Source organism: Drosophila teissieri, chromosome 2R, assembly GCF_016746235.2.
Source record: "Drosophila teissieri strain GT53w chromosome 2R, Prin_Dtei_1.1, whole genome shotgun sequence".
Classification (NCBI taxonomy): Eukaryota; Metazoa; Arthropoda; class Insecta; order Diptera; family Drosophilidae; genus Drosophila; species Drosophila teissieri.
In genome coordinates, this window is record NC_053030.1 from 8,310,488 (window position 1) to 8,326,142 (window position 15,655).

The 15,655-nt window shown below is 39.4% G+C and overlaps 1 protein-coding gene and 1 pseudogene across 1 annotated transcript; one reads left to right on the plus strand and one right to left on the minus strand.

Annotated features, from left to right (window-relative positions):
* The first annotated feature begins 136 nt into the window (after positions 1-136).
* LOC122614417 lies at positions 137-8,959 on the plus strand. The gene is made up of 4 exons (XM_043788984.1): positions 137-309; positions 553-981; positions 6,292-6,941; positions 8,786-8,959. Exons 2-4 carry the CDS (start codon positions 609-611, stop codon positions 8,957-8,959), a joined length of 1,197 nt encoding a protein of 398 aa, XP_043644919.1. The 5' UTR covers positions 137-309; positions 553-608.
* A 314-nt stretch (positions 8,960-9,273) lies between these two features.
* LOC122614418 lies at positions 9,274-12,215 on the minus strand (annotated as a pseudogene).
* Between the last annotated feature and the right edge of the window lie 3,440 nt (positions 12,216-15,655).

Sequence of the window (15,655 nt, forward strand, 5' to 3'; positions counted from 1 at the left end):
TACATCGAAATTAGATTCGGTCGAATCACTTGGGATCGTTATGACTTGGGGATGGAACCCGGCTAAGCCGAACATCTGGTGGATGCGAACTCGGCTGTCGCGAGCATGCTTATCAGCTGATTCCCAAGCGGCGATTTAGTGTGTTTACGTTTGCCCAACTTAAGAGTTGACTTTCTCTTGTTTATGTGTTTCTATTGTGAAGTGCACATTGTTCGAAGCTTCTTGTGTTTTTTCCAAAAGTTTGTTTATATTCGGAGATTTTGATGCTTCGAAAAGGAAAAAAACTGTTTCCCTTTTATTACCCCAAAGGTATTTATTTTTGCCTACACACATTTTGTTTTCTACATCGCAACTCACCGATCATAAATTAATAACATAATTCCGAAACTCTGTCACATCATCCAAAAATGTTTGCACTTATTCGGTATGAAAATGCCGTTGAACAATTGGTAAGAATGGTAAAAGTAAAGAAAAGTTCCACAAATATAAACCATCGTATGTACCTTTATTGGATTCATAATTAGATTTCTAAAATTATATGATTCATTTCAGTCTAAACCTACCCTATCGCTTAGTTATACATACATACATGTATATTTATACAAAAAATGGACGGAAACGGCATGTTTATTCTCAATGCCGACTGTATTTTGGAAATAATGAAATACGTAATTACTGATTGCCAGTATAATAAGCGTCATGTTAAAATGGGGACTCTGGCCTACAATGACTTAATAAACTTTGTTCTGGCCCACGAATTCTTCGTCGAATTGCTTGCGGGTCATCACAAAATCCTTTACAAGGATCTTGAGTTGGTTCTAGCATGCAGGACCGTAAAGCTGCTTATAGATCTTCGAGTGAATAAGCAATCGAACAATGGAGGATTTTTCTGGAGATCCTTTCTGGAATCGGTCAGTGAAGAAAGTCCGTTCGATCTTCAACTGTCTTTTCAAGGCTTATACGTACATATTAAAATAACAGGTAAGTAGCAATCCTAAACTCTTAAAGACTCCTAAACTTAAATTAATTGCATTTAAATTGTATTTTAAGGCATCTCATCGGGCCGCACACACCAAGAATCGTTAAAATTTGACTTAACGCTTACTGCAGAAGCATTGGCTGACATTTTCCGCTTGAACCAAAATGTAACCAAGTTGAGCTTTGAAAGCACTGAAGTGCATGGAGGTCTTTCTGATATCATACCCCATTGCGCCAATCTTGAAGAACTGAGTATCACGTTGCATGCAGGAGACGTGGTATCCCAATATGAACCACTAGTAAAGTTGGCCAATTTGAAAAACATTTTAGTTACTGGCTTACAAAGAAGCGAATCGGAATCGCTGTTTTTTAGCAGCTTAAGAAAGTGGCACAGGCCATCGAGTCTTCCAGCTTTGACACTAAAAATCGAAGATGACCTAACTGACATTCATCGACCTGTAACGTTTGCCACTTTCAATTCATTACTATGTTTGCGTGTGAACGAAACCAAAGCTTATTATGAACGAAAATATAAATGGAAATGGAATGCAATTTTTAGGGCAGAGTACGATTTATCTGCAATGGAGGACGACAGCAATTCAATAGATGATTCTCTTGCTACCATTAGATTGGGTGATGGTGTTAAGATTAAGTTTATAAGGTCTGAAGGAAAACTTGAGTTAAAGTTACATAAAAAGTCTGACATTAGTCAAATGGGATCTTTATCAAAACTGCCCAATCTCACTCGCTTGGTAGTACAAAATAAGACGTATTGTTTAGAAAATCCCGATTCACTTGCCAAATTCCTGCGATCAATGGCTCCAAACGGGTCATTTGCTTTAAAGTCATGTAAAATAAATTATGGACAATTACATCAAGATGAGATTGAAGAGCTTACGAAAATAAAGTCACTTCGATTCCTCGCATGCCACTTACACGACGTGCCTGATATAAACTTCAGTCAGATGACTAACTTGCAACACATGAAACTCAATTTCCGCCATAATTATTATCACATTACTTCTAATGTAATCCATAATCTGCTAAGCAAATGCCAGGTGCAAGCAACCATATTCAGTGAAGATGTTACAATTACCCTATTGAGGACAGAAAAACGTCTAGAGATTAATCTGTTTAATTGTGAAAACACTGACTTTGCTATTCCCCTTGCCAAACTAAAGGATATTAATACCCTCGTGATTTCAGGGCGACAGGGATTGGAATATCTTAATATGATCTTCGATGCTTTCTCAGCCAATTTAAGTACGATCGAAAAATTGGATTTATCCGAATTGCAACCGTTCACGTCCGAATTAAAAAGCGTACGTTTCGAAGATATTTCCAAAGTGACCGAAATTCAAACTATTAGGTCACTTCGATGCTGCTTATCAGATGTGACTGGTGTTCAGAAATTGGCAGATCTAAACAAATTAGGGAACTTGGAAATATACCATTCTGGAGACGGCAATCTTACCGAACTTTTTACAAAACTTGCTGAGAAGAATACAATTAAATTTATAAGTACTGGAAAACTCACCCACGAAGAGGTTTTAAAGATAACCCAAATGAGGTCGATGAAAACTTTGGTGTGTCGTTTATCAAACAAGGATGACCTCAAATTCTTTGCTGAGCTAGCAAACTCCAGTATCGAAGAATTAAAAATTATCGAATATAATAATTCAATATGGGTTTCACCCTCTCTGTTTTCTACGATAAGGGAAAGGCTACTTTGTGACTTTGATATATGGCACAAAAAGCTGAATTTTTTTGAAACCGTTGAAGTTACTAAAATAACAGGACTGAAAAGATTATGTGCTGGTTTTGTTGATTTGGAGTGTGCGCAAATATTAGATAGACTACCTCACCTAGAGGACCTTACCATTGGCTATATTGACATGCCACCCAGAACTAATTTGGAAAATCCGCTAAGGGTTCTAGCACTGAAGTCACCATCGACTCTCAAAAAATTGGAGCTTTGCAACTGGATTGGCGGAAGCGAGTGTGAATGTTTGACTCAATTCGAAACATTGGAGTCTTTAACATGTTCATTGCGTAATGAGGCGGGCATAGATCATTTGGCCAATATACAAAACCTTAAAGAATTACTTATCCACCGTGCTAGCGATTCGCTTACTAATCTTTTCCGTGCCTTTGCCCAAAAAAGTGATTTTAAGTTGGAGAAACTTCAAACTCCAGTCACATGTTCTGATGAGATGCGTGAAATATCACAGATTAAATCACTAAGAACGCTGAATATTGATTTGACAAAAATGTGTGATAATTTATCAGACCTCAGTGGATTAAATGAACTAAAATCGTTGAGTATAATTGATGGTTGGGGATGTCAAATAAATAGCGAAAGCTTTTTGCCAATTTTTCGGTATTGTCAAAAGCTTGATCGGGTCGATTTGGGATTATATTATGGGGCGGCTTTAGACTTAGTCTGGCAAGTAAACAATGTTCTGAAATCTATTCGAGATGCCGCAAATCAGAAACCGCTACAGCTAAGAATTTTTAGTGTAACGATTACCCCGAAAATTCATGTAAGTATCCCAAGTGTAACAGAATTTTCAAATTATTATAAATGATATTCTTGCAGGTGGAAGACATTGATGAGACAATCTTGAACGTTTCTTATTCGTACGAAAAAAACATGGGTGGTTACGAAATAGAATTTAATTCTGATAACGAGGATTCGGACGATTCAGATTCTTTTGACTATGAATAGTTAAACTAATAGTTAACTAACTTTAATCAAAATCTAAAAATATAATTCCCGACTATCAGATTCCGGTACTCAGCTGGTTAAAGTGCGGATGAAAAATTTAAAAATTTTCTGACGTTTCGATTAAAATTAGAAAAAACTATTCAAACGTACCTTTTAATACACAATATTGTAATTATAAATATATATATAATTTTTTTGCGAAAAAATGGTTGCCTTAATGCCTCAAATATTGTGAGTATAAAAATGTTTATTTCTAAGCCCATATACATACATTACACAAACGACATTTCTCGTGCTAAAGCTTACTTCGGCTGCATCCAAAAGACTGTTTAAATAGTTCAAGCCCGTCGATAGCTCTCTGTAAACGCACTTCATATTCCTCGAACTGATCCAACATATCGCTATTGCCGGGATTGGCCTTCTCGTGCACATGATTAGGGATGCCATTTAAAAATCTGGAATTGGAGCTGGCCGACACAAAAGGCACAAAGAAATGGCACATAAGAGCTGCGAGCGCAACTAATTTTGGGCCACCCAGTCGTCTTAGAATAATAAAATCTCGATACGTCACAAGAAAGCTACGTATGTATGTATATGGTGAAGTTAAAGCTGATAATCCGAGGTCATGGATTGTTACTTAGGCTTTCAACCTCGATTGGCAGCCAACAGGACTGTAATACAAACCTGTAGGAAATATATTTGCTTAGAGGGTTGAATACAAATTAATCAGCTTTCAAACTAAATAGCTTTGTTTAAAGAATATATACTTTTGTGCTGACTTGTGATACCTAAACATGTTAAATGTCATTAAATCATTAGATCAGATGTTAACTATTTAGGCACGATACCAGCTTGTAAAGCATGCCGTATGTTGCCCAAAATCAAACATCTCAAATCAAAAATCTCCATGCTGTAGAAATAACTCCTCACTGGCGATAGCTGGTGGCTACATATGTCATATTCAGACACAACACATGGATGATTGTGGCGTTATTATACCCGTTACTCGTAGAGTAAAAGGGTATACTAGATTCGTTGAAAAGTATGTAACAGGCAGAAGGATGCGTTTCCGACCATATAAAGTATATATATTCTTGAACAATATCAATAGCCGAGTCGATCCTACCATGTCCGTCTGTCCGTCTGTATGATCGTCGAGATCTCAGGAACTACAAAAGCTACTAAGTAGGGATTAAGCATACAGACTCCAGAGACATAGACGCAGCGCAAGTTTGTTGATTCATGTTGCCACGCCCACTACAACAAACCGCCCAAAATTGCCACGCCCACACTTTTGATAAATGATTTGATACTTTTTCATTTTATTATTAGTATTGTAAATTTCTATGGATTTGCAAAAAATCTTTTTGCCACGCCCACTCTAACGCCCACAAACCGCCAAAAACTGTCAGTGTGGAAATTTCTCCTTTGCACTTCCACCATTTAAGTAACGGGTATCAGATAGTCGGGGTTCTCGACCATAGCATTCTCTCTTGTCTTTTTGTAGTTAAATTATTGGAGGGGATTACTCGCCAGACTTTTCTACGGCATTTCCTGCAGGGGACTGTGTCCGCTGAGTTTCAATATATTATGCTGTTGCAAAGCTTGACGAACGGAACAGATGCGCGTTGGAGGGGGAATCACTTGGAATCGTAATGATTTGGGCTGGAACCCTGCTAAACTGAACATCCGGTGGATATGAACTCGGATATCGCGAGCATGCTTATCAGCTGATTCCCAAGCGACGATTCAGTGTTTTAACGTTTACCCAACTTGAAAGTTGATTCATGACTCTCTGGTTTTTGTGTTTCTATTGTGAAGTGCACATTGTTCGAAGTTTCTTGTGTTTTTTCCAAGAGTTTGTTTATATTCGTAGATTGTGAAGATTCTAAGCAAAAAAAAATAGTTTCCTCTTTATTACCGGTATGAAATACCGTTCGGTATGAAATACCGTTCAACAAGTAGTAAGAATAGTAAAAATAAAGAAAAGTTAAACAAATAAGACCAGACGAATGCACCTTCAATGGATTTATAACTAACTATAACTATAAGTAAATTATAACTATAAATTCTATGATTCATTTCAGTCTAAACCTACCCTATCGCTTGGATATACATACATGTATGTATATTTATACAAAAAATGGACGGAAACGGCATGTTTATTCTCAATGCCGACAATATTTTGGAAATAATGAAATACGTAATTACTGATTGCCAGTATAATAAGCGCCATGTTAAAATGGGGACTCTGGCCTACAATGACTTAATAAACTTTGTTCTGGCCCACGAATTCTTCGTCGAATTGCTTGCGGATCATCACAAAATCCTTTACAAGGATCTTGAGCTGGTTTTAGCGTGCAGGACCATAAAGCTGCTTATAGATCTTCGAGTGAATAAGCAATCGAACAACGGAGGATTTTTCTGGAGATCCTTTGTAGAATCGGTCAGTGAAGAAAGTCCGTTCGATCTTCAACTGTATTTTCAAAGTTTATACGTACACATAAAAATAACAGGTAAGTAGCGATCTTAAACTCTTAAAGACCCCTAAACTTAAATTAATTGCATTTAAATTGTATTTTAAGGCATCTCATCGGGCCGCACACACCAAGAAACGTTAAAATTTGGTTTAACGCTTACTGTAGAAGCATTGGCTGACATTTTCCGCTCCAACCAAAATGTAACCAAGTTGAGCTTCGAAAGCACTGAAGTGCATGGAAGTCTTTCCGATATCATACCCCATTGCGCCAATATTGAAGAACTGAGAATCACGTTGAATGCAGGTGACGTGGTATCCCAATATGAACCACTAGTAAACTTGCCCAATCTTAAAAACATTTTAGTTACTGGCTTACGAAGAAGCGAGTCGGAATCGCTGTTTTTTAGCAATTTAAGAAAGTGGCACAGGTCATCGAGTCTTCCACCCTTGGCACTAAAAATCGAAGATTACCTAACCGACATTCATCGACCTGTAACGTTTGCCACTTTCAATTCATTACGATGTTTGCGTTTGAACGAAACCAAATGGAATCCAATTTTTAAAGCCGAGTATGATTTATTTGCAATGAAGGACGACAGCAATTCAATAGATGATTCTCTTGCCACCATTAGATTGGGTGATGGTGTTAAGATAAAGTTTATAAGGTCTGAAGGTAAACTTGAGTTAAAGCTAGGCGATAATTCAGACATTGGTCAAATGGGATCTTTATCAAAACTGCCCAATCTCACTCGCTTGGTAGTACAAAGAAAGATGTATTGTTTAGAAAATCCCGATACAATTGCCAAATTCCTGCGATCAATGGCTCCAAACGGGTCATTTGCTTTAAAGTCATGTAAAATCAATTATAGTCGATTACATCAAGCTGAGATTGAAGAGCTTACGAAAATAAAGTCACTTCGATTCCTCGCATGCCACTTACACAACGTGCCTAATATCAACTTCAGTCAGATGACTAACTTGCAACACATGAAACTCTATTTCCGCCAAAAATTGTATCACATTACTTCAAATGTAATCCATAATCTGCTAAGCAAGTGCCAGGTGCAAGCAACCATATTCAGTGAAGATGTTACAATTACCCTATTGAGGACAGAAAAACGTCTAGAGATTAATCTGTTTAATTGTGAAAACACCGATTTCGCTATTCCCCTTGCCAAACTAAAGGATATTAATATCCTCGTGATTTCAGGGCGACAGAAATTGGGTTATCAAAATATGATTTTCGATGCTTTCGCGGCCAATTTAAGTACGATCGAAAAATTGGATTTATCTGAATTGCGATACAGGTCCAAATTAAAAGGGGTACATTTCGGAGATATTTCCAAAGTGACCGAAATTCAAACCATTAGGTCACTTCGATGCTGCTTATCAGATGTGACTGGTGTTCAGAAATTGGCAGATCTAAACAAATTAGAGAAATTGGAAATATACCATTCTGGAGATGGCAATCTTACCGAACTTTTCACAAAACTTGCAGAGAAAAATACAATTAAATGTATAAGTACTGGAAAACTCACCCACGAAGAGATTTTAAAGATAACCCAAATGAGGTCGATGAAAACTTTGGTGTGTCGTTTATCAAACAAGGATGACCTCAAATTCTTTGCTGAGCTAGCAAACTCCAGTATCGAAGAATTAAAAATTATCGAATATAATAATTCTATAAGGGTTTCACCCTCTCTGTTTTCTACGATAAGGGAAAGGCTACTTTGTGACTTTGATATATGGCACAAAAAGCTAAATTTTTTTGAAACCGTTGAAGTTACTAAAATAACAGGACTGAAAAGATTATGTGCTGGTTTTGTTGATTTGGAGTGTGCGCAAATATTAGATAGACTACCTCACCTAGAGGACCTTACCATTGGCTATATTGACATGCCACCCAGAACTAATTTGGAAAATCCGCTAAGGGTTCTAGCACTGAAGTCACCATCGACTCTCAAAAAATTGGAGCTTTGCAACAGGATTGGCGGCAGCGAATGTGAATGTTTGACTCAATTCGAAACATTGGAATCTTTAACATGTTCATTGCGTATTGAGACAGGCATAGATCATTTGGCCAATATACAAAACCTTAAAGAATTACTTATCCACCGTGTCAACGATTCGCTTACTAATCTTTTCCGTGCCTTTGCCCAAAAAAGTGATTCCAAGTTGGAGAAACTTCAAACTCCAGTCACATGTTCTGATGAGATGCGTGAAATATCACAGATTAAATCACTAAGAACGCTGAATATTGATTTGACAAAAATGTGTGATAATTTATCAGACCTCAGTGGATTAAATGAACTAAAATCGTTGAGTATAATTGATAGTTCGGGATGTCAATTAAATAGCGATAGCTTTTTGCCAATTTTTCGGTATTGTCAAAAGCTCGATCGGGTCGATTTGGGATTATATTATGGGGCGGCTTTAGACTTAGTCTGGCAAGTAAACAATGTTCTGAAATCTAATCGAGATCCTGTAAATCAGAAACCGCTACAACTAAGTATTTTTAGTGTATCGATTTACCCGAAAATCCATGTAAATAATCCACGTTTAACAGAATTTTCAAATTATTATAAATGGTATTCTTGCAGGTGGAAGACATTGATGAGTCAATCTTGAACGTCTCTTATTCGTACGAAAAAAACATGGGTGATTTCGAAATAGAATCTAATTCTGATAACGAGGATTCAGACGATTCGGATTCTTTTGACTATAATTTTGATTACGAGGATTCAGACGATTCGGACTATTTTGACTATGAATAGTTAAAAACTAATTTTAAAAAAATAGACACACAAAATCTAAAAAATAAATCCAGAGAACGCTATAGTCGAGTTCCCCGACTATCAGATACCCTTTACTCAGCTTGTGAAAGTGCGGATGAAAAATGTCAAAATTTTTCTGACGTTTCGATTAAAATTGGAAAAACAATACAAACGTTATCTTGTAATACAAAATGTTTTGATTATAAATATATATATAACTTTTTTGTGAAAAAATGGTTGCCTTAATGCCTCAAATAATGTGAGTATTATTTCTGTAAGCGCACTTCATATTCATCGTACTTATCCAACATATCTCACTTGCCGCAGAAGAACTGGGCGGCATCGATGTCAATTGTAATGCCTTCAGTATCAAAGGCGCTTATCAAGTGATGTCCCAAAATATATCCCATCAGGCTGTATTTGAAAACATCTTCGCTATCCGGCTGGAAAAATGGCTCTTGCAGTAGCCCAAGTGGGACTATAATCACATTGGGGCGCAACACATAGTACGGGGTGGAGGCAATGGCACTGCTCGGCTCCTGTATGTGAAAATATCCTCCTCCTCTCAGTGCCCTTTGCTGGATTTGGGCCAACATCTTTTGGGTGCGAAACTGCAGAACCTTGAGGTGCTCTTGATGGAAATCCAGCTGACCAGTGGGAAATTTCAGGTCGTGGTAGTACTGGCTGACGAAGTTGCGAAGTTGTTTTGACAAATTCCCAACGTTGATCTCAACTTTCTCTGCCTTTCTAACGACGAAGTCCTTCTGCCCAGCGGTCAACTCTAGATGATTTTGATCGACTTGCAGCAGAAACTGACGGCGTAGTTCCTCAAACATGTCCTTAATTTCCACGATGCTAGCACTGAAAGCGGAGGGTTCAAAAAATCGCTCCTTGTAGAGCATGCTCGCAGCCAAATTCAAGTCCGTGAATTCATCAAATAGAAATCTTGCAAATCGGATCATTATGTAGCTGGTCACCACCCGGACATCCTGTTTGTCCATTAGTTCCTTGAGGACAGAAAAGTACCCAAATTTGCGCGCTGGCACCTATTAATCTCAAAGAATCGCTGCCAGTTGTTACCGGATTCTCTCTCCAAGTCGGGAATATTGATATATGTATTCAATTTGTCGTTCGGATTGATCATCGTTTTAACCGACAATACTAGCTTCCGTATTTTTCGCGCTAGAGGAATTATTTCTCTGGAAGGGACCTTCATTATATAGAGAATGGATACAATTTCAATAAAACTGTTCGGCAGTTGGGATTCATCTACGAAAGTGGGATTATCTAATTCTACCAGGTACTCGCTGGCATTTCGTGGGTTCCACACGACGTCAAGGTTAAAAAAACATTAGTTAGACCGTAGGGATTCAGATGAGTCAGGGTCTCAAGCAATTTAAATTCTTCCTGGGGCCAAGAACTACCATTCGAGATGAACTGGGACCATGTGAGCGCTTCGCCTAGGGAAATCTCTTTCATGTACTGGCCCACATCACACATATCTCGCGGCGCTCAACGGCAACTAAAGTAGTAACTAAGGACCTTGCCATCTACACTGGGTGCCTTTAGAAGCGGCGATTGAGAACGCTGCTCATTAGGTCGTCCATTAGTTTAACTAAGTTCTGAGTAACCTGGTGATCCAGCATTTGTATAATATAGAAGGAGTCGTTTAGAAAATTAGCCGACTAACCATGTCGGGACTATCAACTTCACCACGAATATGATTGCAAATAAACTGTTCCAAACATCGTTTTACGGTTAGCTAGGGCAGGTAAATTAATTAACATTAGTATACTGGATTAAGAAGGTAATATAACGTTTGCATCCCAATTTAGGCGACTTAAGGCAAACAGCAAGAAGTTCTTTGAACCTATTCAATGCGGTCCGAGTGAACTCCAATGTGTGGACCCCAAACAGGTGATCCATACCCAAGAATCGGACGGACTAGGCTTATATGGAATAAGGCTTTGGTTACGTAAGGAACATTAAATTCATTTGACCACCTTTTTATTAAACCAAGCACACCCCTGGTGTGGTCTAAAAATTTAAGTTTAGGGACCAGAAGAACACCAAAATGATCAACCCGTGTATTTCTGTCCAGAGTAGCACCTTATAATCATCCATGAAGATCCATATCATCCTTCTTTTGAGGTGGAATAACTCTTTAAGTCTTGTGTTCCGAGGTACTATCCGTCTATTTCCAATAAATCTCCTTGCTTTAATAAAGAGTTCACACACCTATAAGACGTGAAGTCTAGACCTTATACAAAATTTAAAGATACCGGTTCTCTTTTCTAAATATGCTTAATACGTACCAGTTCACACAGGATCGTTAACACTAAGCTCAAAGCAAGTTCTTATCCCTTATCGTCATTTTTACAATACATAGATCAAATAATCGACCAAGTGAGTTTCGAATATAATTCATTTGCGACAACGATAAGCAAGCCGTTAATAAAGTCGTGATGGGTTTAAGGGAGAAGGATACTTGATTTTTCTTCTGTGGACTACGTAGTTCCAGGTATGTTAACTAAAATCCCCAGAACTATCGGACAGCTTATCTGAGACGGATTCTAAATTGGGCAGATGATTTAGAATTCAGAAGACGCCGGAATATAAGAGTACTTAATACATAAACAGAGCTTTCGGAAAATTACAGCTTTACACATTACGGGATTCAAAAAGTACCTCGTCTGACGTGACGTGGGTAGACCTTCCCCCAATTAGGACCCCACCTCCCCGCATGGAGGGATGTTCATGTCTGTATATTGTACAAGACTACATACCCGGGAAAACTTAGAGTTAAATATCCCCGCTTTAACCAAGTCTTTGTAAACACAATGATATAGGATGCAAAGAATAGGGAATTATCATCGAAATTATTTTGGATTGCTATGGCGCTGTTCCTGCTGTATTTTAAGATGGCCACTTGAGGAGATAGTCCAGGGCTTTGTCCATCGCTAGCAGTTCGGCTGTTAGGGAGGGCAGGATTTTGTTTGTGGAGAAGCTTTCTGTATGTTTTCAGCTAGAAATGGAGAAAATTAGGAATCCCCTGCTTCTCATACTAGACAATGTTTTTATACATTTTTTGAATGCTTCTTTGGGGTATAAAGAATTTATTGCTTCATTCACTGTTCTTAAAATTTACCTTTTCATTATTCACTTTCAGCGTGTTCCGAGTTTTGGCGCGCTCGAAGGTCTTCTCACCATGATTCTTGGCTACCGTAGACCATTGGGAAACCTTTGATGACTCCATAATCTCCGCCACTCGGTTGCCAGCAAAATGTTTATACTGGCGGTGGGTGCTGCCAATCCATCTCAGCACTGTATTTCAGTCCGTTCATACAACCACGTCCGTGATGACCATCCGTCGCTCTTGTCTCGTCCAGGTCCTAAAGCCGTCTCCTCGGTGAGTGAGGTGGATGAAAACTGGCAACACTCGAATCCAGCCTCCTCATGTTTCTCCTTCACCCGGGTAAATACGCTGATAGCCTCGCTCACTGTACCGAAACTGTCCACGTAGTCATCGACATAATTGTAGTCGGTGATGGCCTTAACTGCTCTCGGATCTGAATCCCGAAACTTCAGGGCATTTAAAGTCTTAACGTAATGCGCAGCGCTCTGAGAGCATGCTGCTCGAATTACGTTTATCTCGTAGACATCTCTCTCGTCGTCACCATCTATCCTCGGGTCGGGTCAGCACTTGGTGGAACATCTCCTTAATGTCACCGTAGACTCTCACTGCTCTCAATGAAAGAGCATAGCTGGCAAAGGCTTATGGTGCTGGGCCGAATTTAACGAAGTTCCTCCAGCTTTGGCTGCAGCATCAAATACAAGCCGTACCTTGCCGGCCTTGTTGGGGTCTTCAAGACCAAAATGTGGCAAACACCATAGCGCGTCCTCAGCCAGCTACAACCTCCTGGCGTATCCTTTAGACACGTAATCCTTCATATTCCGGTAATACTCCTGCTCCAACGGCTTGTTGCTCTTCAACTTCTTCTCGATGCTAACCAGCCTCTTGTACGCCATCTCATAATTCTGTTGCAGCACAACGTGGTCGTCCTTCCAGAGTAATCCCGTCTGGTAGCGACGCCACACTCTCAGTGTGGTGTCATTGAGTATCCTTTGTGCCCGTAAATCGTCGCTGGCTGCGGCCTGTGGCGCGGGCTTTACTTCAAAGATCTCCATGTCGAAGTAGACCTTCACCATTTGTACCGTCGTGTCATCCACTGACACGGCAAGAAGGCAGGAACTAGGTAATGGCGCAGTCGATTGCCCACTTACAGGCCCAAACACAAACGCATCCTTGTGCACGCCCTAGACATCCAGTCGACTCAGTGTCTGCATCGGCAGACTCAGGCTCGAAACCGCATAAACATTTTTTAATGCATGGTGAGTAGGCTTTCTGGTTGCCCTCCCTCCAAGCCATTGGATATTTAGCTGATGACGCTCTCCTTGCACTCCAAGATCCCTACGCAGCTTGTCATCAATCATTTCGTAATTCCATGTTGTCCTCCACAGATCGGACAACCTCCATGCCAATCATCCTCTTGATCGCATTCGTTATGTTCGATGTTCGCATGTAGAACTCGACGGTTCGGCTCCTATCGACGTCCAAGACCGTGCACACCACGTTTGCGTACTCCTGTAGCCAAACGTGAGCTACAGTGGGAAACGGCGCAATCGTTGCAGCATGCCTTGTCCAGTCCACTCTCTTGGTCGTAGAAAGCTTGCCCACAAGTTCCTCCATGAGGGAATGATCTTTGCCAAATTGTGCTCCAAATTGGGCTGCACCTTTCGAACGTTGTTGAGCTGGCTGCGTATAAGCTGATCCGGTCGGCCGAACGTAAAGCGCAGCTGCTCCATCGCGGCGCTGATCATCCCTGGAAGAATCAGTAGCGCCTTCACTGTCTCGCGGGCTTCATTCTTCAACAACGCATTCAACAACCTCTGGTTGTTCTTTAGATCTGTGCAGCTGTACGCTCGGGTCGTCTCCGTGAACGCGCAGATAAAGATCGGTCACTCCTCGGGCTGCCCTCCATATACAGGCAAGTCCGGAAGCTTCCATTGCCCATGTGCTTCCTGGATTCCATTCGGTGTCGTCGAGGCTAAGGATCCGACAAGTGGCGATGCTGTTGCCACGTTGTGGACGCTCACACCCGGTACCACGAATCCATGCGCTGACTGTGCGGTGCCTGTTGCACACAATGGCTCTACAAAATGGTTGCTAGTCGTTAGCCATGGCGGTCCACTCCAAGATGGCGGCAGCGTGCATGTCGCACATCTCGCGGCAGCACTGTTAAATATACACAAGTCGGCATAAGTATTTTGACAAAATAAACGCTGAACATTTGTCAGTGAAACTTTTAAATGGCTTGATATGGTAGTATTGATTATTTTTTATTTTTTGTGTGTAAGTAATATAAACTTAAAAATTAACAAACGACAATTTTTTTATTGAAACTTAAAAAGATATAAACAACTTAATGAAATATGATGATTTTTTGTTTCGGCATAAGTATTTTGACAAACTCATTTAGTAAATGGTATTCTGCTTTTGAGCACGTGTTAATCAACAATTGTTTAAATTTAACTTTTTTGGATATTAAACGTTAATTAAAAACAAAAAATTAATTGATAGCCATGGGTAAAAAGGCTGAGTTAAGTTTATTTATAAGATCATCAACGGTAGCTCGGTTTAACGTTGCAATTAAAGTAAAAAACATTGCTAATGAGTTTAATGTGTCGCGACAAACTGTGTATTATCAAATTAAAAAGTTCAAGAAACATAATGACTTAAAAAACCTAAAAAGAACAGGTCCTAAGCGCAAAACAACGATCGCTGACGACAAAATCCTTATACGGGATTTTAAAAAAAAAAATCTTGCGAAGCCCCAAGCCGTTGCAACGGTGTGGAATCTGACCGCCAGCCTTCCGAAAAGTGAACGTAAGGCAATCAGTGAGCGCACAGTTCGTCGACGTTTAAAGGAACAGGACATGAAGACATATATTGCTAAGGATGTGCCGTATATTTCAAAAGTAAACAAGCTTAAAAGGCTGAAATTTGCAAAGGAACATCTACAGAAGCCGAAATCGTTCTGGAGAAGTGTTTTATGGACGGATGAAAGCTCTTTCCAGTATAACTCGTCAAAACAAAAAATTTTTGCAAGATTGCCAACTCAGCAAAGGCAAAGAAGACGGCCCGTTTGTCAGAAAGTGAGCCATGGTGGAGGCTCTGGTGCCACAATGCCAGAATGATAACCAAGTTCCTAAAGGAAATGTACTGTACTGTACTGGCCACCTCAAAGTCCAGATTTAAATATTATTGAGAACATCTGGTCTCTTTTGAAACGCAAAAGAACAGTTTCGTTACATAAAACTCAAGAGGAGACGATTTCTGAGCTCACTTCCCTTTGGAAAGAGATCCCTCAAAATTTGGTAGATTCAGTAAAGGACCGACTCAAGAAGGTTATTAATGCCAAAGGGGGATATATATTTTATTAATTGTTTCAATAAGGAGCTAATCCAGCTTCATTTAAACTTATTTTCATTGGCCTTTAGCCTGTCAAAATACTTATGCCGAAACAAAAAATCATTATATTTCATTAAGTTTATATAAAAAGATATATATATAGTTTCAATAAAAAAATTATCGTTTGTTGATTTTTAAGTTTATATTACTTACACACAAAAATA